Here is a 27,004-nt window from a genome sequence, read left to right on the forward strand (position 1 = left end):
TTCGAGGTTCGAAGATTAGTATTCTGAGAATTTACTCCAGCTTATTTTTCAAATATACTATACCTGCTTGTTTTTAGAAACTCTTTTAAAAACTTCTATTACGGTGGATAATTAGTAAAGATGATTAACCTTTTAATAATATCTAAATGTAATTAAAACATGTTTTAAAAATACATATACACATAAGCAATTCAATTCATTTCAATTCAAGCAAGGCTTTAATTGAAAATTTAACAATGACTATTAAGATTAACTAAGTGACATTTAAAATCGGACTAATTGACAATGGTGCAAATAATAAATTATTTATTACCAAATTTAAATTCTTCTAATTTTGTTTACACATTGCGGCGAAAAAGTGCATTTTTCTTTACACCTTGGAGAAAACTAAACCCAGAACCTAATTTTGAATTGTGTGATCCAACTGGTAAGTTGTGATATATATTGTAAATTTATATAATGCAAGGTGTATTTTTTACTTATTTATTTAAGGGTTACAAATAAAGCTCTTAAAATTAAAAATCAAAAGTTTTGAAGTTCGTAAAAGATTTTGATTCTTAGCTGTGCACTTTCGGCTTACAAAGCCATTACAATATAGTTTCTACTTTATATCTAAATAATTTGTTTTAGCGGTAACTTGAACCTACTTTGACCTACAGTCAATTTTCAACATATGCATTATGATGCTATGAAAAGCAATTTTAATAAAAAAAAATAAATTTTAGAGAGTCTTTAATATATGTCTTCTTCTATTATGTTTTCCAACTCAACAATTTTTCGAACATTTCTTCTAGAATAGCACAGTTCCTTCATCTAACGTAGACTGCACAGTGGGGTCTTGAAAACTCTAATTGTTTTTTTTTGTAATAAATGTTAGGTATTTATTTTTTCTGCGGTATGTAGTTGAAAGCAACAAACAACATAAACTAGTGCCTTTATCACACTTTTTTTAAAAATATGGAGATATGACCAAACAAATTAAATAAAATTCCAGTGAAATAAAACTTGCAAGTGAAAATATAACCATTGCATTTATTCCGCTAGTATCCAACATATTGAAAAACATTCTGAGAGGCCAGCGTCTAGTTTTACGGGAAGTCGTGTAAGAGTGGCACATCTGATCAAAGGTGTCTGTGCCACAATTTGTTTCATTGTACCAATATACAAGGTTTGGTTTTCCGGTCAAGGTATTAAGTGATGAAGTAGGATGTAAAGTTGATAACAGTAGTACCACTTTATTTTCCTTTGGAGTGTACGAAACTAGCGTTTTGTTTCTGTCGAAAGCAAATATGGATGTGCTTACCTCTTTTTTTGTGTAATTTTCTGAGGTATTTCCCGTTTATTTTTTCGCAACGTTTCAAGGGTTGTTAGCTGATACTGTTCCAACATTTGTTCACTTAGAGGTATTGTTGTGAACCAATTATCCATTGTTATATTACGGTGAGTACCGTGTATTGGTTCGGAAAGTATTCTGACATAATATGTAGAAACTGACTCATTTTTCTCAATATCAACTTTTCCAACGTATGGAATGGCATTCAGCATATAAAATGTCTTCGAATAATTTATAATCATTACTTTCATTCCATATTGATCAGGTTTGCTGGTCATGTAAATTCGGAATGGATATTTTCCACGAAAACTCATGAGTTGCTCATCAATTGTATAGTTATCATTTATCATAGAGCGTGTAGTATAGCTTGCAATGATTTATAAAAATGTCTCATATTTGGCGAATATGGGTAAACTTGTCAACCAATTTTCTAGCATTTCTGTCTGTTTTGTCATCTAAATTACAATTTGAGACTCGTTATGCACCAGCGATCTACACCAAACCAATAAATGCTTTGACTTCTGTGTTGTTGGTTATTTTTTTTGTAACTTTGCGGCAAGCCACTCTGACAGTTCCTAAGAATTATTTGATTTGTATGCAGCACAATAATGTCTACAATCTCTTGAGCAAATAGTAAATTCCAAGCTTTAACAGGGCTACTACATTTCTTGCTTAATTTTTTAGACCAGGCAAATGTAATACGACTCCCTTCTTGGGAGTCCTTGTCATGCTGGTGCCTGTCTGGTCCAACGATGACCATTTTTTCCCAGTATACTGGCGATATTTTTTTGCAAGGTATTGGGTTCTGTTTGTTCTTCTTCATTATCGCCGTCACTTTGTTGTTTGTTATCAGTGTCAGACTGATGTTCGGAAGACTCATTGTCTTCATCTGATGAGTCTCCAAAATTATCTTCGATGGTCTCCGGTTCATCTGCATTCGCCAACGGGTTTTCAGCTTCCCATTCTAATTCTTTTGTTTTCATTGGACGCTGATATTTTCTCTCTTAGAATCTGTCATACTAGCAAATAACAAAAACCACCTCAAAATTTTAACACAGTTTAACTGCACACTGGGGTCCGAAGTACCCACAGCTCCACTAAAAGCGTCACAGCAAACTATACAACAAACTTAGGCGGCGCAGTGACTGTCTCTCAACGTAGTCGGCTCTTAACTAAATGCACGTGCAAGGGATCGCCAAAAGACGCAAACATGCGCAAGTTACATTGAACGGTTCATGTGCCTGAGTTTTTAAGACATCAGTGTGCAGTTCCAGGGTTAAAAATCATAATTTTCTAATGACATATGTCAATGGTCATCTTTTTAAAAATCGTTTAAAGGGCTGGCATTCGATTTTGCTCACTCTGTCTGCTGCTTCAACTCCAGTAAAAATGGTCGGGTTCTGATACCCGTACCACAACCAAATTTTTTAATGTTTTTTGTGGAGTGCAGTGTACAATCCTTTGTGTGTTTTTTTCATCGTTTAAAAAAGAAAAGAAAAAATAGAATCAGCAATTTTCTGCTTACCACATGATCTCTCCTAGAAGGATACTTGATATTTGACATAAGTGAATCATTGTTCAATTAAAATTAGTTATTTACATCATTGCTCTCTTGTAGCATAGCTCCGAAGATGGCTTTGTAAGCCGAAAATGGCATATTGCTCGATTGTCAACGAAGTGCAAATGATTTTATCCATTTGGTTTTTTTATTAATATCGCAAAAATTATGAGGTCGTCACTTCGATTTTGGTATGATTTCTAGAATCTCAGTTTCATATACACGATTAAAGAAATGTATTAGATATTTTTGGTTGCAGCACGACGTAAGGTTTTAAAGTGTTCAGCCACCCTTGCGCCTTCACCTTAATTTATTTAGATATGTAAGAAATGTGTGTGACATTTTTCCATGGTAAAGTAAACTCATGTTTTCACCGAAACATGCAATTCTGGCTTATAGCGTAAATTCTTGTACAAAATAAAGACATGAAGGTATCGATATTTATAAGTTTGCTGCTATGAACGGTCTTGTATAAAGACCTAGGCGATTGGTTGACCCCTATGAGCTGAGCATAAACCAACAAATTTTTTTGCATTTTAACGCACCAAACTTTTTTGATTCGAGTCTATATATTTTTCAAAGTTCAAATATATAATTTTTTTAAGTGGGCTGGCAACTCACTTAAAAATAAATTCAAATAAAATCAATTCAAATAAATTCAATAGCTTTGAAATTATTTTTTAGACGTAACTCAATGAAATAAATACTTTTTTTCTTTTGGAAATTTTTCGAAAAATACTTCCTATTCGAGATAGTTACAATTTTTGGTTGAAAACAAATGTTTCAATTAGTGTTTTTTTTGGAGTTTTTTTAATCCACTAAATGAATGGCAATTCTACTTACAATAGCTTTAAAAACTTTAAACCTTCAAGTACAAAAAAAATTGACAAGGTTAAATGGGTTCTATCTTTGTGGCGTTTGTGTATTCTCTACTATGTACGGTAAGGTCTCGTTTTATGCAGTGGATATGTTTCAGGAAAACAGGAGAACCTGTTTATTTTACTAGTATTGTTGTTGAAAGTAAACTAATTATTTATGAACTTCGTCTGTAGGTGGATGTTTTCCTAACTTGTTTTGTACTAAACCGTGTTTAAAATAGCTTAATTCTTCAATACTCTTTCAGTTTCAATCATGTTTTTCTATCAATTTTCTAACATCATCTGCTTTTTCTTTTTTTTTTATTTATTTTGCTTCAACCACTTAGGGTTATTAGCATTAGAAAAATACAAAAAGTAATAAAGATATACATAGGCATATACAAAATATCAAATACATAATAATGTATACAATATATATTTTAATTATTGATGAATTGTATTAAATTTTATTAAAAAAGTTTATAGGTTTCAAGAATTCTATCAAGTCAGCTACGTATTTAGATTCTCGTAGAAGTTCTTTTAATGTTTTAGAAATGTGGTGATATAGTCTTTCAACTGAGTATATTGGACAGTCAATCTAAATGTGCTTCACTGTCACTTTACATTCACAAACAAAACACACAGGTTCCTCTTCTCTCTTCAACAAGTATTCATGTGTTGTAGAAGTGTGTCCTAATCTAAGACGTTTTATTAGGACTTGATGTTGTCGCTTTGAAGGCCAGAAGTTCCATGGAAAGATAGAAAATTTTATTTTTATCAATTTAGTAGTGCTTCTATTCCATTGGTTTTGCCAAACATCGTGCAATTTTGATTTTAAGTAAGGTTTTAATTTTAAATGCACCGTTACATTTTCCACTGATGCGGCTGTATTGGTTACTGCGGACCTTACTAGACTATCTGCCTTTTCGTTACCTTCTATTCCAACGTATGACGGTACCCAGAGGAACTCTACTATCAAATTGTTTTGGTATATACAGTATAAAATTAATTTAATTTGCTGTAATGTTGGATGAGAGGGATAAATCTGAGAAATTGATGTCAGACAACTAAGTGAATCAGATATTATAACAAATTTGGGAAGTTTTTTTTTTCTAGAATAAAGGTTAGGGCCTTATTGATGGCAAGTGAGCTTATGAAGAAGATTCTAAGGAGGAGTCGCTATCGATTTTAGTACATCGTAATTTCATTTTTTTTATATAATGTGGGGATAGATTTCTTTTAACAGATTAAGTAAGCCTAATGTGTCTTCTGTATAAGTTTTAGATAGACTCAATTTATCTGGAAATCCTAAAGCATTTTCAAAAAAATCAGTTAGTTGTTCAAAATTTAATATCGGTGTTATAAGTTTATTAGTAATAAAATCTTTTACGGGTTCCATACTGTTAGCAATAGTCTCAGAATTATTAATAGTTTTGGATTGTTTAAGTTTTTGCATTGGGTTTGTAAAATTTTCTTTAGGTTCTTGTAAAGGTGGGGTTAAAATTTCGTCAAGGCTGCGCTTAGCTGTGTTTACTTCTTTATTAGGTGTATTAGTTATTTCAAATGTATCAGTGGTATCTATTGATATGCTATTGATAGGGCATGCAAGTGTTGAGGAAGAGTTTGGGATTGATGTATGAGGTCGTGAAACATTAGGTATTGTTGATAACTGGGTAGTTATTATATTTGTATCTGTGCATTAAAGTTTGAGAACATGGGAATGATGTTGAGGGTAATATTTGGAATGCAGTTAATATTGGTATAGTTAGTGAGGAAGGTATAGTCGTGGATTGTAAGGAATAGGACTTTGCTGAAGATTCTGATGTGAACGGGACGTCATGTTGAAGAGTATTAACTACTGTATTTATAGTAGTAGTTGGCACTGTTGTTGTTTTAATTTGGATTTGTACAGGATGGACAATTTGCTACAAAAAGGTCAGATTGTTTACAATAGTAACACATCCGTTTTTCTAAAGATAAGAAAATACGATAACATTATTTGATCGTGGTTTATGACAAATGAGGGAGGAATTAATGTAGCTTCCAAAAGAGAGATAAATGTGTGTCTTCGAAAGCTCAGCATATGTCTATATTCTGGGTTTGTTGTACCTATTCGTAAAAAGTTAATTGGAGTTAATAAATTGAAGCCTAACTTTTTAAGTTCAGATTCTATGAAAGTGTGAGGAATACTAGGGCAAACATTAGAGATCAGTAATATTTCATTTGGTGTAATCAAGCGTCGAGCATAAATTGTTTGTTGATAGCATTCATTCCGGTATATTCTTCCGTTGTCAGCATTCATGACAGTTTCTACTAATTCTTCACTGGGTAGGTAGATACAAATACGGTGATTTGAAATTCTTGATGAAAAAATAATATATCTTGGTTCTATAATTTTTCCCAGTGCAAGTAGATATTCCTCAAGTTTGGCGTTTTCCAGAGCATTGTATAAAATAGCTTGTTTTTTGGATGTGAATTTTGGAGTTGAATTGATTAACGCTGCAGAACAGCTGAAGAAGTTTTATATGATGTCAATAACGTTTGGGGCCTCGATGCCCCTGGACTATTAACATCATCCATTTTCGTTGTTTATTGACATTAAGTAATATAAATAATATGAAATTCTGAAGTAAGTATCTAAGGGCTTTGATTAAAACTACTTACAGATTTTCTCCAATAAGTTCACTAATTTTTATTTATCGAATAAGATTTTGATTGTATTATTATTCACTATTTATACGTTTAGAACGGAAGAAATAATCGTTTAAATATTTAAATTTTTAAGAGAAACTTTGAAATGCCTGCTATTTCTTGTTTTACTTGTAAAGTATATTTTGGTATTATTCTAGGAGAAAACTGGTCCATATTTCTATTCGTTTTTGTGACTATTAATATTTATTCATATCGTGTCGATAAACAGGAAAACAGGGAACCTGTTTATTTTACTAGTATTGTTGTTGAAAGTAAACTAATTATTTATAATCTTCGTCTGCAGGTGAATGTTTTTCAAAGTTGTCTCGTTCTAAAACGTGTTTAACATAGCTTAATTTTTCAATACTCTTTTGTTTCTAAGCGTCTTTTAAGAGATAAACCGCTCGCCTAGCAGTTCTAAACTACTGCTACAAAAACTGTGCTATCACTTATTATCAAATCGAGTATAAATATGTTTAAAATAGTATATTATTTCTAGGTAATAAATTACACAATGACCGTAGCTGACTTTTTCGTGGATAAAAATGTATTCATTACTGGAGGCAGCGGATTTATAGGAAAACTTTTAATAGAAAAACTTTTAAGATCATGTTCAGGCATCGGAAATATCTATGTTTTGTTAAGACCAAAAAGAGGTAACTCAATTGAAGAACGACTCGAAAAAATTACGAAATCACCTGTAAGTAAATATAATTTCTTACTTACTTTTCTTATCGTATTATTTTCTATTTGTATATTATATGCCATCTGTTAAAATTGACAATAAACAAAAAATAAAAACAATACACAAGAAAAAGTAAACATTTTCTACCTTCGAAAGCTGTCGAATGGCTCGATTGGATGTCTCGAGGTAAAATTTCTCACAATTCCTGTACCTAGTTGTACTTGTGAGAGAAAATTTTGTAAGCTATAATCTATACTTCTTTTAACAATGTTGCAAGGCTGTTTTGAACATCTAATGGTGCCTTTGGTTGAACAAGAACTTGCTGTAAATATAGATTAAGATAGTGTCGTCGACGAATTTAAGAAATGGTACCATTCCAGCGATGAATGATATTGTAATGTATTGTTATGATAAATTTTTAATGTATTTTTTATCTATGTGACTGTCTTTTTGTTATAATCACGCAATAATTTAATAAAAAAACAAATGTAACTTGTCTCAAAAAGTCTTTTGAATTTAAAAAATAATTTCAAAAAATTGTAAAATGTTTTTTAGTATGAAAATATTATTATTGGAAATTAAAAATGGGGTGGCGCGATTTCCAGCATTGGAACCCACACTGAAAAAAGCTGGCCGCACCTATATGTTTAGTTTTGGCAAATATTTGTCATTTTGAAAAATTTTGAGAGGATTATAGATTTTATTAAAGCGCTTCCAAACGAGCAGAACAACAAATAATCACCAAAAGAAAGTGAATATTGCAAGAATTTTCGTTCGACAAGCGATTGTCCGGCAACTCTAACACTACTGTAAAACAATACGGATGACACCAAAAATGTGTGGCTATTATTTTCTATATGGCTAAGTTATACTAATAACATTCCCCTATATTGAACAGTCTGGCCAGTATAGTTCGCACTATTGCCAGCTGCTGTGTTGCAACCACATAACTATTGTAGTAAAAATATTGCATGTTAGCAGCACCTTAACACTATTGCAGTCTGCAGTACATCACTATTGCACTGATGCTTTAATAAATAATCCACTACATACAAAAAAAACTACAAAAAACACAAGATAAAAATAACTCGAAGAAATCACTCAACAAAGTCCATCGAGTACATATTTGTGTATTGTTTTTTTACTATAAAAGTCTGTTAATGTAAAAAATATCTAAACGAAATACTTTTAATTATAGATATTTAACCCAATACGCCATGAAAATGCAGCTGCTTTAAAGAAAATCATTCCAATTAAAGGGGATATTTGCGAATTAAATTTAGGTATAGTAGTAAGCAAAATTTATCCTTATATAATTTAGTACTTAGGTCATACTTTAATATGTATATATATATATATAATATATATATATATATATATATATATATATATACATATATATATATATATATATATATATATATATATATATATATATATATGTACCTCGGAGGTAAAGGACACTATGTCCATTTTTATCGAAATTTAGATTATTGCACTTTTGAATATAACTTTTCTGGCTCTACACATAGGTAAACCATACTATGTCCAGAGAAAATTTTACGGCAAGTTACCGACTTTTTAATAAACACCAAGTCCACTTCCAGTCAGAGGTAATCAACACCATGTGGACTTGGTGTTGTTTACCTCTGCTATATGTGTGCACCGTCGTTTACCATCCAGACATAGTGTTATGTACCCTTCTACACTTCCCGTCATATATAAATGGTACACTTTTTTTCCCAATGTAAACCAGTGTTCAGACCAGAGATATATAAGAGAGCCTGTCTTACATATCTCTGGTTCAGACTGGAGAGAATGGTTCGTGAAACAATTCATTGTTGCCATCACAGATAACGGAATTGCACTAAATCTAAATTAAAAAAAATAACGTTCAAAAATGTGTAGACAAATATTATTTTTATTATTAATAACAGAAAACGGTATCTAATAAATTTAATAACCAGAGAGACGGTTGAGTTAATGTTCAAAATCTTTGAAGAATTTTTTAATAATGGAGATATGACAAAATACAATTATTTCAGCAGTTTCGAATTATAATACATATATTTAAATTCCAGACTTGTTCACTGTAACAGTTATTTATTTTGTATTAATTTCAAATTAAATTTTTAATGCAGTAATGCAATTAAGTCACTGTACTTTTGTTTTGTGATTGGTAATGATGTGACTTGATTTAATTGGGGCTGGAAACGTTACTTGTTGTCTTCGATACCTCATGAAGTCCACTTCATACATATTTTGATTATTGAAATCGGTCTTATAAAAGAACTTTCCAATGTGTTCTTGTTGGACTTGTAGAAAAATACATGTTGACAGTGGAACAAGGTCTTTATTAACATTTTTTTTGTACTTACAAAAGGAGGATTAGATGACAATTTTTTCTTATCGAACAGCGTTTTGAAGTTTTTGAAATCTGCAAGTTCCATATTGTGCACTGTGTATTTACCTGATGTTTGCCTAACTAGTAGTTGATCAAAACAAAAATCTAATACCGTCATTATGTTATCTAATTTACTTATTAAAAAGAAGGAAACTCATGCCCTCTTGTTTAATATTTATCTACCCATAATCAACATAGATATATCTTTTTATTTTCTCATTGATGAGGATTATCTGATATTTCTTAGTCGTTTTGTTGCTTACTCTTATAGAAACAATTTTGATTCTAAAATGAATTTCGAAACTGAACGAGTTAAGTTTTGTGTGTGAAGTGCTGATAGTTTGTTAAAATTTTTGAATATAAACAAAACTGTTATATTTAAAATTTAAACCATATAGTTGATGGAATACAGTGTATCGTGAAATAATGTTACAACCGACTCAAAGTGAGTTGTACATTAGTTAATTATTTTCCTTTTTATTATCTTGAAGACATAACCACAAAATGAATAAAAATTAGAATGCCCACTCTCCGATGTCGCCTTTAAAGTGTGTCAGCACGCGATCGCCATATTTTAAACGGAAAGATAGACTCGAAGTTAGAAATTTGTGACAAGCTACGACAGAACTGTAATTTAAATTTTTAGAGATTAATAATTTAGTAAGTTCCGTTTAAAACAAGGCTGATTCTATCTGCTCGTACTTATCTATATTATCGCTTCTGACTAAAAGGGCGAGATGGAATCAAATATAAGTTCTCCAACTGTATATAACAGTAATACAACTGAAAATAACAGCTCTCCAGTTTCATATGTTGCTGCTGCCAGATCTATACCTGAAACTACGTACCCAAAGAAAGAGCAGGCTATAATATTCCATATAACTGATATCACTCCTAAATTATTTTAAGTCAATAATTAAACTTGACTGTGACTATGCCACAGTATCTCTTACCACATCTGAAAAACATGGATCTTTCAACCACAACTCCAATATTAATATCACCTAATTCTTCCTGGAATAAATTCAAAGCAGATTTTAATCTTTTGTTACCTAATTATGATAAGTATCAGACAAATCCGCAATTTCTAAAGGCAAAGCTTTAAATAATTAATTGCTTACAACAAATTTGACCGAATTGTATACACAGATGCTTCTAAGTGTCCTATAGCTGTTGGATGTGCTTTAACTTCAAACACAGATTTAATCGTATATTGTAATCTTCCGCTCTTCTGCTGCATACATACTGCTGAATTATTTTCTATTCTCCAAGCTACAAACTTACTATCACCAGAATATAAAAACGGGTGTGGCAGTCCAGTGGGACTGCCGGTAGAAGTTATACTTCTATACACGCGTTCGCCGTTAATAATTTATATATTAGTCAATCTGCACAATCATTACATAATTATTTAATGCTATAGGTAAGAGAGAGCTGAAAGAGAAAAAGAGTTAGTTATATAGGTATATGGTGCATCGTTTGCTGTATATAAACATTTGACCTGTAATAGGAGTATAGTAAATGAAGGATTGTATCAGTATCTTAATGAAAATATATATTTTTATTTTTATATATGTATAAAAGGAGTTGAATGCAAAAAAAAATGTTACACATACTCTGCAGTAAAATTCATTGTTTATTTTGTTATTAAGATAAAAATTACAATACAATAAATACACTGCAACATAATTCAATATAATAATACAATATAAATTAAAATGTAATATTCATAAGTATTTAAAACTGCCAATATACATAACTTACTTTACGAAGATAAAAATAAAAAACCAACAACTCGGATTATGTTGTAAATTTTTATTTTATTTTAAAATTTATGTTTTTTGCGTATATTACATATATTTAATAAGATTAACGTGAGGTTTTTAAATATTTCAAAAATAAAAAAGGAAATTAATAATTGGGATTCGAACTCACAACCACCAGCGTATTAACCAAACACGTAAAGGATTTGCCAATTAGACATGACACTAACGGATTTCAAAATTGACAGTTCTCGGTAAAACAGTGATTATTTTGAAATACAAAAGCCTAAAATCACATAAATAAAAAAACGGGTGTGCCAGTCCAGTGGGACTGCCGGTGGAAGTTACACTTCTATACACGCATTCACCGTTACAAGTTTATTTGGGAGTCTATCTGCACAATCATTACATATGTAATTCTATAGGTAAGACATAGCAGAAAGAGAAACAGAATTAATAACAACTTACTAACAATGAAGGATGGAATCAATATTTAGAAGAAGAAATGTAGTTTAGAATTTGATAATTTAATATTTGTACCAATATTTAATGTATTAAATGTATTTATTGATTGATTGTAATGTTACTGTATATCTTTGTAATGCAATGTAATAAAATTGTGCCTGTGTCAGTGACCTCTGCTGTCGAGACACGTAAAGCTAAATAAAAAAAATTTTGGTCCCATGAAAAAAAATTTATCACTGGTTTATCTTCTTTACTTTAAAAATATTTTTAATGGTCTCAGTAATTATATAATTATTTAAATATCTATACTTTTAGGTTTAAGCGATGAAGATAGGCAGTTGCTGGTTAACAAAGTAAATATAATTTACCATTCGGCAGCTTCAGTTCGTTTTGATGATTTCTTAAAAGACGCCATTATTTTAAATGTTCGAGGAACGCGAGAAGTTGCCAAATTAGCCTTGGATTTAAAGAACATCTCAATATTCGTACACATATCAACTACTTATTCTAACTGTGATAAACTAGTAGTAGAAGAAAAACTCTATCCAGCCCATGCAAACTGGACTGATGCTATTAAGTTAGCAGAGGAATATGATCAAGGCATATTAGAGATTTTAACTCAGAAATATATTATGCCATTTCCAAATACCTACACATTTGCAAAATCTTTAGGAGAACATGTTGTCAATGATTTATGTAACGGAAAGGTACCATGTGTAATAACAAGGCCCTCTGTCGGTAAGTAATATTTTAAATGTTATTTATCAGAACGACTAGAATAGAATAGAAATATGCTTTATTGTCACTGAAAATTGTATAATTTTATGGACAAGGCTTACAAAAAGTAAAAAAAAATAACAATAACAATCAAAATTTACTAAAACTACATCTTCAGTATCACAAAATAAAACTTAAAATATACAATCCATTGTAAAATTTCACTAGATTGCAAATTGCATAATAAAACCTTACAAACTAATAAGTTTAAGTTGCTGCGTGTGATACCCAAATATATATAAAAATACCTAAACGTACTGTAATTTTTTAATTATTCGTTAAGAAACTTTTCCACTGAATAATATGGTCTTTCAAATAGATATGTTTTTAAAAAAACATACAGAAGTTAAAACACTTCACAATTGTATTTAGGTATATAAAAACATATAGTTAAAACTTTTAAAAGTGTCGTCAAAATTTATACAGTAGCATAACGTTTTCGATCTAATCAGATAATCCTCAGTCCCTTATGTAGTTAAAGCTAACAATAAATTTGTGGCTGTGACATCCATATATGAGTTTACATCTTTCCAAAATTAAATTATATGGTGATTCTAGGTCGATGACATTGGATAAAATTTAATACTTGAGGAGCTACATGTCTCCCTGTTCGGTTTTTAACACGTGGTTCTTGTCAGTTAAAATGAAGTTTAGAAGTTTTTATAAAAAATATCCAACAGGTAGCTTGAGAAAATACTCCCACAATAACTTCTAGAACAAAAGAGAACAACTATCAAAAAGAAATCAGAGAACTCATAGTAGAAAAAAAGTAATTAAAAAAAATTCATAAAATACATTAAAAAAGATACAACCATACTAGCGATAGGAGATACTAGTCAAGAAGCGACTGATAAGTTGTAACTATCAGTAAATAAAATACATACCTGGACCAGAAAATGGCGAATAAAATTAAATGAAACTAAATCTGCACACATTAACTTCACAAATAAAATAATAAAAAATTTCCCAGTTAGAATAAATGTTACGCAAGTTCCTTATGCAACATCAGCAAAATACTTGGGCATCACCGTAGACGCAAGGCTGTGCTGGAAAGTCCATTTCAATAAAAACCATTGACCAAAACCATCTAAAAATATTCAAAATATAAAAACTGCATACAAAAGTTAAACTCTTTACCTTTAAAACGCATTTTAATTTTTGTCGATAGGTCACTTGAGTCAAAAGATATCAATTTTTACCGTCAAGCTGATATAAATTTTATTAAACATTGATTTCGCGCGCTTAACTGACTGCAAAATCGACGGTCGCTTCAAGCGTTATTTCAAAGAGAACGGTTTATTCTAGACAAATAATTCTTATATACATTTTTATTTAAAATTATCTCAGCTACATTTTTTATTTGATTTTTTTCACATTTTTACCCCACTATAATAAAAGTGGTAAACTTTTTGCATCTTTTTTTAGGTCCAAAAATGAATATTCTCTGCAAAATTCAGCTTGTTCGTATGATTTTTAGGGGTCGACTCTCTATACTATAGTCAACACCCAGGGATTTGGCCACGGCTTTTTAATTAGAGATCGTCTGCAGTCTTTTAGACTGTAAGAACGTTAATTTTTTTCTTTGCTAGGATCTTTATAAGATATTTGCTCTTGCTTCCTTTGATGCCTTCAAGATTTATTTGGCATACTCGGATTGTTGGACTGATTCTCAAACGGTGCTGATAAGAGCCATCGGTTGTTTCTTTTGTACAATTGTTAATTGCAATGTGTTTGCCAGGAGATCTACGGGAGACAGGTCTTAGCGGTTCTCTGTTGCTAGTTCATTTAGCGTTAATCAGACTGCACATGTAGTATTCTACTATGGACCCAAATCAACTTTACACTCCTTAGCAATAAAATTTAGATTTTTAAATTCCTAATTTTTTTTAACAGTGAGGTATCTTCAGGCAGGCTTCTTTTAAAGTTTGTTATCTGTTTTGTAAATACTGTATAAAATATTGTTGTTTTTTTTTCAGTAATTCATACCTATGATGACCCAATTGAAGGATGGATGGATAATTTTAATGGACCAGTGGGATTACTCGCCGCTGGAGGAAAAGGTAATATATTATCTTTATCTTGCACCATGCGCGATCCCCAATCACAATTTTTTATCTTTGGTCATTTTAGTATTAACTGTAATAAGTTCACTACCACGACAGACACGATTGTTTGTTTAGACTTGCTAGATCTAGATTTTTGCCTATACTGTCATAGTGTTTGCAAATTTATATTTGCAAACACTATGACAGATAAATGATATTGTAACGAAATATCTTGCCTGCCACATAGGGTATTATTATAGGGGGTTGAAAATTGGGGAAGAAACTATTGGGGTGGAGATAGGGCAAGCAAAATAAACGAAACTTATGCGAACCGCACTCAGGGTTTATTTGGACTAGCTGGGTCGGGGATAAGTGAATGAAACTATGGGATTATATAGGGGCAACTACAAAAAAGAAACAAAAAGAGGGTACTTACACGAGTCTCCTGGTCAAATGGATAAAACAAAACAAGAAGGACCTCTAGTTATTTAAAATGGACGCCGCTTCTAAGGATCCTCCTGTTGGATAAAGGAAAAAGGTTCTTCCTTCCTGGATTGTACTTAAGTTACTTTAGATAATTTCTGGGGTCGGAAACTGGAGCTACTAAAATTTCTGCCGCTGGAACAAAAAACTACATCTCCACTGCAAATTACACGCCAAAACGCTGCTTCTTAGGACATTCAGGATGAAATGGACGGCACTGGATACAGACTTCAGACTGGGCTTCTTACAAAAAAAACTGGAACATGTGGATATTTCTCAGAGCTGTTGCACACGCCGTTCTACAAATATCTCGCGATGAGAGACGGCATACAACAGAAAAAAAAAACAGTGATTACTCTGGTCTGAAGTGACACATTACTTGGAGTATACATTATTTTTTCTTCGCAAATTTGCCGGCTTCTAGACCGACTAACTTAAATACGTCTGCTCATTACCGCCTACATTTCAAACCTAAAACTTGAATTCATTTTGACCCTCGATATATCGGCCGACACTATCAGTTTTGCATCTCACCTCTCTACCGTTTCTTCAAACATCGAACCACCCAAAATTCCTGTTAAACATATCGCAAAACGACCTTGAATCAAACTACTTTTAAATTTGTAGAAATAACACGTACAAATCAATAAAACCATATTTTCATCAGTTATAACTGAAATTTGGAATGTTTTCTTTTACATCCAATGTAAACAGAGCAATCTGGAAATATTTATACTTGGGCCAGAGGCGTCTTAGAAAATTTTATACTAAGAAATTTATTATGCTACAATATTTATATTTTTTCTTGTGATCTCTTTGTATAAAAATAGACCATTGATAAACGAAGTTTCTAACAATAATTCTAGTGCTAGTTTTCTATACAAATTCAAGCTGCGTCGTAGAGCCAAGCCTTTTTCTTCTGTGAGTATCGTACCCAAATTAGGCGTAGATAGCTTTCATGACTATCTGCCGATATCGTTCTAGATCTTGAGCGGCATGTCACAATTCATCTGCTGATAAGCCAGTCCATTGACAAAGGTTTCGGAGTCATGAATATTTCTTTCTACCAATTCTTCTTTTTTTCTTGTGCTTTCCGTTGAGTATTAACTGCAGTATCCAGTATCTGCTACCTCTCTAACTAGTTCTCCGCTACCAAGGTTTCTCTTTTTTATCATCTTCGTTAATTCACCTTCTCCTCAACATATTCTGTTTATGACTTCTATGGTTGAGATGCGTTGAACCCATGATATTTTGAGCATTCTACAATATGAAAAAAATAACACCATTTGCCAATTGATCAAATAAGTTTATTACCACGAGTATTACCAATCTTGTAGTCTGTAATCTACTTGGATTTCATCACTTAGGTACTTTATTTTTATTGCTAATTATTTGTCTTATTGGCGAGCTTTGTGGAAATATTGCTGTTATTCCTTGTAATCGATTCCTTCCTCGATATTTTTTAAACCGATATTTTTGTATGTATGTGCTGTCAGTTTTATTGATATTTGTGGATATTTCTATTATTTGAAAACTCTTATTTAAAATTATTACGTTTTATAGGTATCCTTAGAGTGGTATATGCGAAAGAAGATATGAAAGTAGATTATATACCAGCCGATTTCGTTATAAAGGGAATAATACTAGCAACTCAATCAGAAGAAGTAAAAAAGTATGTATGATATTTTTTAGATGAAAACTAATGGTAATCGATGAACTAGAATTCGTAGATTAAAACAATGTTGATTAGTTATAAGGGGTTCAAAATCGGAAAATTAAGTTGTTTAAAAAACCCGATAAACATTTATCAAAAGTTTATGAGACTGGATTGTCAATTAAATCACTTGGTCAATATTTCTGCTTACTGCATTGCTACTCTGCATTTTATTTATATATCCGGATCTAGTTAATCCGTTATGAAAGTCCCTAAATATATAATTTTGTGAACTTTTTTAACTTTTACTACATTAAATTAAAGCTCTAAATCTCGTGTAAATTAATGTCAGTGTCTCGCTTTACGTTTGGTCAGTTTTTTCATAATTTACAATAACTTTTTGTTTTCAATCCTGCACATTTTAGAATATTGGCAAAGGCAGGGATTACCTGCCGAAACGTTGATTTCAATGGCATAATAAAATCTAATGCTTGTATTTTGAGAACGATTTCTGAAGTGGAAATTGAAACGTCAATAAACTAATTTTAACCTTCAATTGTGGCTTATTGCACTAATATAGTAATAATAGAATTAACATATTTTAGTGTCTCGGATACCGTAGAAGTATACAATCTTTCCTATAACCATATAACCGATATGAGTCTGGGGAGAATGATAAGAATCGGACTGAAAATTTCCGATGAACTTCCATTTGAGAACCTTTTCTGGTATCACAGAGCTTCTTGTACAGACAATTTTTATATGTATTATATTCAAGTAATACTCTTTCATATGCTACCAGCAATATTTATTGACTTCGTCTTAAGAATAATTGGGCAGAAGCCAAGGTGAGTAACTTAAATAAATAAAAAGATATTTGATGACAAAAAGGAGCTCTTAGATATTCATAGGTCAAATTTATTTACTGATTTTAATGTCTAATTTAAAAAAAAATTGTGAAATAAAATTATGAACTAAAATTTTTAATTAATATACCTAACCTAGAAATATTGTTATTTTTAATTATAGCTAAATAAAAATTTTGTCAAATCAGATCAACAAATGTCATAGAACCCTAACAATTAACAAAATATAATATAATATAGCAAAATATAAATGCACGTAGTCTAGAAGTTTTGTGTCTTCTTCTTGTTTGCAAGAAATAGAAATCCAGCTCGAAGGGATGGAAGAAGAAAGAGATAAAGATAACATTCTAACAGAGGAAGAAGTCATTAAAGCTATTGGTACAAAAATTGAAAGAAAATAAAGCTTCTGAAGCAGATGGCATTTCTTCTGAGCTTTTAAAACATGGCACAAAAGATCTTCTTCGTGTATAAGTAAGCTGGTACAACTGATTTGGAAGCAGTTAAAACTATCAGAAGACTGGCACGTAGGTATAATTATACCTATTTAAAAGAAAGGAGACCAAAAAATTGATGATAACTACAGAGGAATTACTCTCCTAAACGTGACTCTCAAAATATTGGCCTACATTTTTTACGATCAACTTTCGGGAATTCGAAACATTTCTCAATATTATTAACTCCCAAATCTCTTTTTTCTCTTTTTTTTATTTATTGTGTAAGTTTCACATGCATACAACATCATTGGTCTCACTATTGTTTGATAAGTTCGAATCTTGGCTGCGTTGGGCACGTTTTTTTACCTTCAACAGTGTATTTAATTATCCTACTGCTTTGCTACATTTCAACAACAGTCTATCTATACTTTGTCTCAAAGTGACTAGTCTGTACAGGATAAGATATGCAATGCTAACCTTATGGGAATTTCGCCTAGACGTTGCCAGTTTTATGCAGTGAGCGATGACGTTCTCTATTGTCTATCTTTCAAAATAAACGGAATAAACCAAGAGTTCTCAACAAGTCCTCACGTACAATTTTATGTAATTTACAAATATCGTTTGCTAATGTAGCAGTAGTATAATAAAATGTGCATTAAATAAACATTTGTTTTAAAGTTTAAAATAATTCCGGTAATTTCTACTAACTGCCAAATGTAAAATGTTATTTATGTCCCTTCGGTGCTAATTACTGCCATAATGTGTAAGGAATTTGTAATTTTGGTTGATATCAACTGCAAATACTTTCTTCTAAGTTATTCAGTAATTAAAAAGCAATTAAAGTAATTCTTGTACAGAATATGTTTAAAAGCTTAATACATCCAGGGCCTTAATTACTCTTTATTTGTTCTTCGGAGCGCGTAAACATATTCGAGTTACGATTATTTGTACCATCTTGAATGTACTGTTACTGTTTTGTTATTGTTATTATTTGTTGGTGGCTATTCTTATATTTGACGCCGAATTTTAACCGCAAAAAGGAGGAAATTGTTCAATGGAAACGTGGAAAAGCTCTGAAACTTTTAGAGAAGCAGATACTAATGAATATTATTAATTATCATCTTAATCAGGATAACAACTATTCTGTAACAACAGGAATATTCATCACCTGCTGGATTACAATCTCCAAAGAGCAGGCCCAAGAAGCGAAAGGTTAGTAATTCTTGTGAAAACAAGTACGATGAAGGTGCCAGGGGCCAAATTCGTAGAATAGTTCATCAATTTTTTCGTGACAACATACCACCAACAATAAACAGCATATTAGCTATTGTAAATGTCGAAGAAACTTTGCCCAACTTTTCACGGGCCACGCTACATCGCTTGCTGAGTGATATGGATTTTGTGTTTATAAAACGTGGTAGAAATTCAATTTTTATTGAAAAACCAGAAATCATCTCGTGGCGTCATCGTTATTTACGCGCAATTCGTAAATACCATGCAGAAGGATACAACGTAGTGTATTTGGATGAATCATGGGTAAATATCGGGCAAATTGTGAAAAAAGAATGGGTTGATAAAACAATTACATCTCATCGCGATGCTTTTGTTCGTGGTTTGACAACAGGATAAAAAGCTTCAACAGCTCGTGATGCACGGTTTGTTTTATTGCACGCAGGATCTACCAGTGGATTTGTTGATGGAGCAGAGCTCACGTTTTTGGCAAAGAAAAATACCCAGGACTACCACGACGAAATGGATGGACCGACCTTCGAAGATTGGTTCGAAAATAACTTAATGTTAAATTTGCCAGAAAAAACTGTTGTGGTAATGGACAATGCCTCCTATTACAGCAGAAAGTTAGAACAAATTCCCAACAGTTCAACACTAAAAAAAGATATTCAAGAATGGCTTCTGTCAAAGAACCTATTTTTTTTTAAGAAGACTACCTAAAATGCAAGTTATTTGAGGTAGTCAAGGCCTTTAAATCAAATGATGACAGGTACATAATAGAAGATATTGCCAAAAAGCACAAAGTGAAGATTCTGAGGCTCCCACCCTATCACTGTGAACTGATATTCAATCCCATCGAAATAGTTTGGAGTGAAGTGACGCAACGCGAATTTTAAAAAAGCTGAAATGCGAAATTTAATTACAGCAGCGTACCAGGTCATTACGCCAGAGAAACGGAAAAACTACGTAAACCACGTAATAACAACAGAAAAAAAATATGGGAAATTGACAATTTGTTGGATGATATCGAACCAATTTTTATAAATATAAATAACGGAGATATAACTAAATATAATGGTGTACAATTACGATTACTTACACACGAAATTAAATACAATGACATCTTTTATTTTTAACTTATTTATTAGTTTTATTTTCGGATATTTCTACGTTTTGTTACTGCCAGCATATACAGTACGGTTTTTAAAAGTCCTTCCATAAAAGGCATTTCTTAATTTCTATTTTATTTTAATTTAACCCAAGTATGTTGGAGCAAATATTATTTAAGTTTGAGAACCACTGACAGAAGGAAGCCAGGCAGGGTCGTTAGTGGGCATAAGTACTTAAGCTACCCTCAACATGGATTAGGCTAAGTAGTAAGAAGTGACGTTTATTTTAATACAGGTTTGCAAAGAAGTATGGCATCAATGTTGTGCATTTACCCTGTACAAACTAGTCACTTTGAGACAATCTATATTTCTCTCTCTTAGCCTACTCTATTTTTAACTTTTTAACTTCCAAGGTACTCAAATTTTGTTACCTTCTCTTTATATTTTGTCTCTCATTCGTCCTTAGAATGATACATATATTTTGTTTTGCATTTTCCTTTCTTATTTTCATATACTAATTTTTTTCTTGATTTACAGCCAGGCCACATGTTCTAGCTTCTTCTTCAAATTTTGTGAACCTTTTTCGATGTTCTGTCCTTACACGTATCAGAAATACCAAGTCATCTGCGAAACATATGCCCTGTTGCCTTTTGTTTAAAATGTGTATCGCCAATTGATTTGAAAGACTTTCTTCTGTTATGACTTTCTTGACTGTATTAATTAGTGTCACTTTAACTAATCATATGATGTGATCTGGCATTCCTAATGATCTCATTGGTTTGTATAGTCTTTTTCGTGAGAAAAAGCATACAGCGGACAAAAAGTAGAAAAAAAATACGCCTTTTAAAACCAATAAAGAGCATAATATAAAAACCTAGATTTTCTTCATAATTTGTGTTTTGTAAACATTTTAGCATGAAAATTTGATCGGTTAAGTGCGGTTATCCAGTTTAAGCGCCTCGCCTTCTATAGCATGGGCCCTATTGGCTCTATTAGCTCTAAAGAGCATTGTAAATAATACAATAAAAGTTTTCTTAAATATTAAATAAATACAAAGGCACTTATACGCACTAAAATTTTAACATTTTTTTCTAATTTTAGGTTGGTTAAATTGCAACGAAATATTTATATTGCTTCCACTGTACTAATTCCTTTTATGAGAAACACGTATTGGTTCTTAAATAATAAATTCATAAATATGCAAAAAAATTTAAAAGAAGAAGATTACACCTTTTGGTTTAATTATAAATCTAGGACTAATCGAGAAATGTGCGAGTATTATAAAAAGGGAAAAATTGGCGCAGCACTTTATCTTTTAAAAGAGACTATTCCTGTTTCTGAAAGACAAACAAGAAGAAGAGTGATGAAGTAAGTTAAAGTTTTCGTATATTGTTAAGTTGTTCTGGAAATTTTTGTATATAGATCATGCGGAACAATAAATATCCCATTTGATTTGCAATCTGTAAATTTTACAATGGGCAAATGTTAATGAAAGTAACAAAACATTTTTTAGATATTCTGTCCAGTTACAGTTTCGTTTTAATTATTTCTGGTTGCGTTTGGGAAACTTAACTACTACGCAACATTACTTACACTACACTATAAAATAGTATCAATATTCGAAAATCTGACAGGCAGATCAAATGGAAGATGCTTTTTTAACCTTGGCTGGACGAGACGTCTCATTAGGAGTTGAGCCAATGCGATTTTCTATGCGTTCGTCATATTTCTGGGAGAAGTAGGATACCTATTAATTTCTTCTTTGACAAATTTCATTTTAAGATCACGAGCAATAACACTGTTAGTTACATTTAAATCCACAAGGAAACTAAGTTCCTGTAGCTGGCTGTATACCATGTATCACAAAAAATTTATGTTAAAATCCTATGATTTTTGTTAGTTACGTATCATGAGCGTTTACGAGAATTATAAGTATTTTGGATTGGAATCTTTGTAGAATTTCGATATTTAAGTGGAATGTTGTCCCCCCAACATCCACTATAATTTGCTAAGTTTAAAGTCTAGTTCCTTTCTCTTAGAAAATATATGTACCTATGGCTTGGCACTTATCTTGGAGATGTGCCATATCACTTTCTGTATCGATCTTGTACAATGTTCCACCATGTTCTCGATATCACCATTGGTTTTAAAAGGAATACAGACATTCAACAAGGTATCCAGAGATTCACGAAAATAGTTTCAATTAGCGTACTTGTTGCCTACGACGCTTGGAGCTGGTTCTTTTTGTATTATATAAAAATGGTTATATTTGTATAATATGGTTAAAAGACAATTCAAGGGAAGTTTGGTTTACCTGTTGATATGAAATCAAACCTTTTGTTGTCGCTTTTAATAGTTGTCTACCTTTTGGTGTTAATCTCTCTATTTGTAATATAAGATTGATGTTCACTTATTATAACATTTAATGGCCTATTAATGATGTTTCACCTAAATAAAACTGATCGCAATCACGTATTCAAAGGTATTCAAAGAATTGTATTTATAAAATACCTTGTGAATGCGATCAGTTTTATTTAGGTAAAACATAGGGCCATTAAATGTTAGAATAAGTGAACATCAATCTTATATTAAAAATTGAGAATTTGATAGATCTCAAACATGTAAACACGCATGGGAAAATGAACATAGGGTTCAATGGAATGATTTAAATACGTATAGTCATAAAAGAAACAGATGGTAAAAAGAGAAAAATCAAAGAAACGGCTCTAATTATGCTAAATGAAACCAATTGTGTCGCAAATTCCTCGTCAGAATGCAGTAAGATCTGGTTACTCATGATTTACTATGGAATTATTTACCGTCATCATGGCATGTGGTTGTCTTTTTAAAGACAAATTACATGCTATGTATTTTTCTGACGGATATTCTCAAGTTAAAGTTGATTTCATGTAATAGAATTAACTATCTTACAATAAAGTCGTCCCAGGAACGAAAGTCAGCAATATTGGCAATGTCATTTTAAAGTCATCTACTTAAAAATGTATAATATATGTCTAAATTGTCAATATAAATGAGTCAGATAAAATTAAATTATTAGAAGAATTTTCAACAAGTAACAAAAAACAACAAGGCAAAAATGGAGATGGGCAGGACATGTTGCAAGAACGAAAGACGACAGTTGGACAAAAAAATTGCTTGAGTGGAGACCACGGGCTGACAAGCGAAGCCGAGGAAGACCCCCAACGCGATGGACCGACGACCTCAAAAGAATCGTGACCAATTGGATAGCAGAGGCGCAGAACAGAAGCAGATGGAAAAGTCTAGAGGAGGCCTATGTTCAACAATGGACAACTCAGGGCTGATTGATGATGATGATGATTGATGATGAACAAAAAACAAAAACTAGAACAACTGTAGAGAATTACCCGACAAAGAGAAGAGAAGAAAAGAGGATACACAAAAGAAAAAAACGAAACCACCTAAATGAGAAACTTAAATATATAGAAAATTTCAAAAGAGAGAAAGAATTCAGAGAATTATATAAGAAAGTTAACATCAACAGAAAAGAATTCAAGGCAACCACAAGACAATGCAGAATTTCAGAAGTCAGAATGGTGATCTATTAACAACAAGGAAAGATGTACTGAATAGTGGGGAGGAATACTTTAACCAGGCACTTTATATAGAGGAAGAAGAAGAAAATCTGGAAGACGAAAGAGATGAGGTAAGGGGAACAGACGAGTGGGAAGAGGAACCACTAACGATTCTTGAAGTTAAAGATGCAGTTAAAAAACTAGGTAGAAACAAATCACCCGGAATAGATAATTTCCCAACTGAACTATATAAAGAAGGCGGCCAAAAAAAATATGGATACAAAAATCCCTCCCCAATGGTTGGAATATTGGAATACTTTGCACCATACACAAAAAAGGAGATATCTTTGAATGCTCTAACTACAGAGGAATTACGCTTCTAAATGCAGCGTATAAAATATTTTCCACAGTTCTATGTCATCGTATGGCATCATATGCAGAACGGATAGTAGGAAAATACCAAGCTGATTGCAGAGATGTTAAATCGACAATTCATCACATTGCAACCCTAAAACAAATTTTGCAAAAACACTAGAATATGGCATTGATACTCATCACATATATATAGACAACAAAGCGGCCTATGACTCTGTGAATAGTAGAGAAATGTTCAAAGCAATGAAAGAGCTAGGAGTACTAAATCAGTTGGTAAATTTAACAAAACTAACTTTTGAAAAAGTTGAATGTAGAGTACGAATTCAGGGGGAACTGTCTGAACCTTTAAAAACAAATAACGGGCTGCGCCGGGAGACCCTCTCTATACTGTTCAATCTGGCTCTGGAAAAAGTAATACGTATATCACAAATCACAACCACTGGTTCAATATATAATAAATCAGTGCAAATCCTGGCCTATGCTGATTATATCAATATTGTTGGGAGAACGGAAACGGGGTACGAGAGGCGTATGTGGCATTAAAAGAATCAGCTACAAAATGGGTTTAATAATAAACACCAACAAAACGAAGTATTTTGTATACCTGGGAGCGCTCCTTAACACTGAAAATAATATAACCGCAGAATTTGCACGGGCAACAGATGCTATTTTGGGCTCAATCTCTTCCTTAAATCCACAACTATATTGAGAAATACAAAAATAAAACTCTTCAAAATAATAATACGCCCAGTCCTAACATATGGTTCAGAAACCTGGAGTCTAACAAAAAATAATGAAAACAGGTTAGGATGTTTCGAAACAAAAGTACTAAGGCGAATTTATGGAACAGTAAATGACAATGGAGTGTGGAGAAGACGATACAACTTCCATCTTTTTAGAATACGCCATGAACCTGATATCGTTAGACACATTACGATAGGACGTCTGAGGTGGAAAAGGCATGTAATGCGGAACGAACAAAATGACCCAGATAGGAAAACGCTTGATAGACCCATTGGTCAGAAAAGAAGAGGAAAACCTAAAACAAGGTTCCTTGAAAACATCGATGGAGACATGAGAAATAGATAGGGACGACTGGAGAGAAATCCTTGAGGAATCTAGGACCCACGTAGGGTTGTAAAGCCAGAATGATGATGAACAAAAAACAAAATGTGTTTAATTTATTAATGTTTGCATTCTGATAACGATTCCCGAAGTGGAGATTGAAACATCAGTAAACTTATTTTAACCTTTAATTGTGGCTTATTGCCATTAAACTAATAATTACTTTAAAATGCCCAAAGAAAATAACTTTACCTTTAAAAACCAATGGTGATATAGAGAACACGGACGAAATTTTATATGAAATTTTATTTGTAATGCGTAGAATTACTGTATCTTCATTATTTTCCGACTAATGTTATTGCAACAAAAAAAGGACTCTGGGATAAACAAATAGAATAATTTTTAAAATAATTGATGTATCGATCTAAAAATTTGAGGGTTTGTTAAGGATCACAATACAAAACTTTTCCCCAATACAAACCTTTCTAACTAAAAAATTTCAAATACCTGGATTTGTCACAGTCCCGAGAAAAATCTTATTTCCCCGCGCTAATTCTAAACGTCGTCGGATCTTTAATTAACATTATTACTCTTTATTTTTCATTCTTTAGATCAGTGGTTCACAACCTGGCGGGCGCGCCCCACTGGGGGGCGTGAGAGAATTTCAGGGGAGGCGTGAGGGTACAAAGAAAAAAAAAAAGAAAAATTTAAAAATATATGTTTTATTAAAAAAAAAATATTTTGTATTTCGTATTTTTATTTTGTTTAGAAATATTTCTTTATTTAAACGTGATTAAAATCGTTTTACTCAAACACAAAACCTGAGTTAAGGCTGTTTTATCGGTGCACCAAAACCTAGTTACAGTGTTTTCTCTGTTATTTACCAACAAAATGTCTCAAAATTTGTACACGCTATTCGAAATTATGTGCCTTTAAAATTATGGTTTTACTATTTTTTATTTTTTTGAAACTTCTGTTGAAAAATTGGATTATACTGTTTAACGTTCTATTATAACCAAACTTTTTACGCCCATCACTTGAAAGATTTTTTTTCTGTAATCGTTGATTTTTGTTTCACCTTTCTGTGTCCAGTAATAATCGAGAAAAGCGTGTTCCAACTTTGAATAAAATTGCTAAAAAATACTAAAATTTAATAGTGAAACGTGTTACTCATCATTGGCGCTTAGTTTCATCGTTATCGCCTTCGTGACGTCAAATGTCATGAACGTACGGTCAGTTAGTTCGTGTTAAAACTAATTTGAATGGAGAATAATGTATTTGTTGTCATTAAACTACCCATCGGCCGGCGGCACTGAGTAAAGATGGCCTGGCGTAAGCAGTGTAGAAAAGTAAGCGATACGCCCATTTCAAATCGCAGTGTGCTTGAACTGCTAAAACAGCCTTACACACGACAGTCTTGTGTATGGCAACATCGTAGGAGCGCAAAGTATATTTACCAACACTGTATTGCAAGCACTCCTGGCTCCAGTTCAGTGGCTCAGTCTCACGCGTCAGTCTCAGTCGACAGCGTCTGTGTGCTGTTTGTAGCAATCAGTATAATCGTTATTTAATAACATAGCGATTGTCTGTGAATTATTTAATAGTGTTGTGTAACAGCTTTGAAAATGGCTCAGTAACTTCCAAAGAAAAGATTGT

The 27,004-nt window shown here is 32.1% G+C and overlaps 1 protein-coding gene across 1 annotated transcript in view; it reads left to right on the plus strand.

Moving 5' to 3' along the window:
- Positions 1 to 283: 283 nt before the first annotated feature.
- Positions 284 to 27,004, plus strand: part of LOC140448606 (fatty acyl-CoA reductase wat-like) — a 28,720-nt gene continuing 1,999 nt past the window's right edge. The window contains exons 1-8 of the mRNA XM_072541698.1: positions 284 to 427; positions 6,939 to 7,139; positions 8,323 to 8,407; positions 12,072 to 12,494; positions 14,510 to 14,593; positions 16,625 to 16,733; positions 17,321 to 17,563; positions 21,456 to 21,722. Of these exons, the coding sequence (XP_072397799.1) occupies positions 6,954 to 7,139; positions 8,323 to 8,407; positions 12,072 to 12,494; positions 14,510 to 14,593; positions 16,625 to 16,733; positions 17,321 to 17,563; positions 21,456 to 21,722 (1,397 nt within the window). The 5' untranslated portion in view covers positions 284 to 427; positions 6,939 to 6,953. The remainder of the gene's footprint in view (positions 428 to 6,938; positions 7,140 to 8,322; positions 8,408 to 12,071; positions 12,495 to 14,509; positions 14,594 to 16,624; positions 16,734 to 17,320; positions 17,564 to 21,455; positions 21,723 to 27,004) is intronic.

Source organism: Diabrotica undecimpunctata, chromosome 8 (assembly GCF_040954645.1).
Source record: "Diabrotica undecimpunctata isolate CICGRU chromosome 8, icDiaUnde3, whole genome shotgun sequence".
In the NCBI taxonomy this organism is placed as follows: Eukaryota; Metazoa; Arthropoda; class Insecta; order Coleoptera; family Chrysomelidae; genus Diabrotica; species Diabrotica undecimpunctata.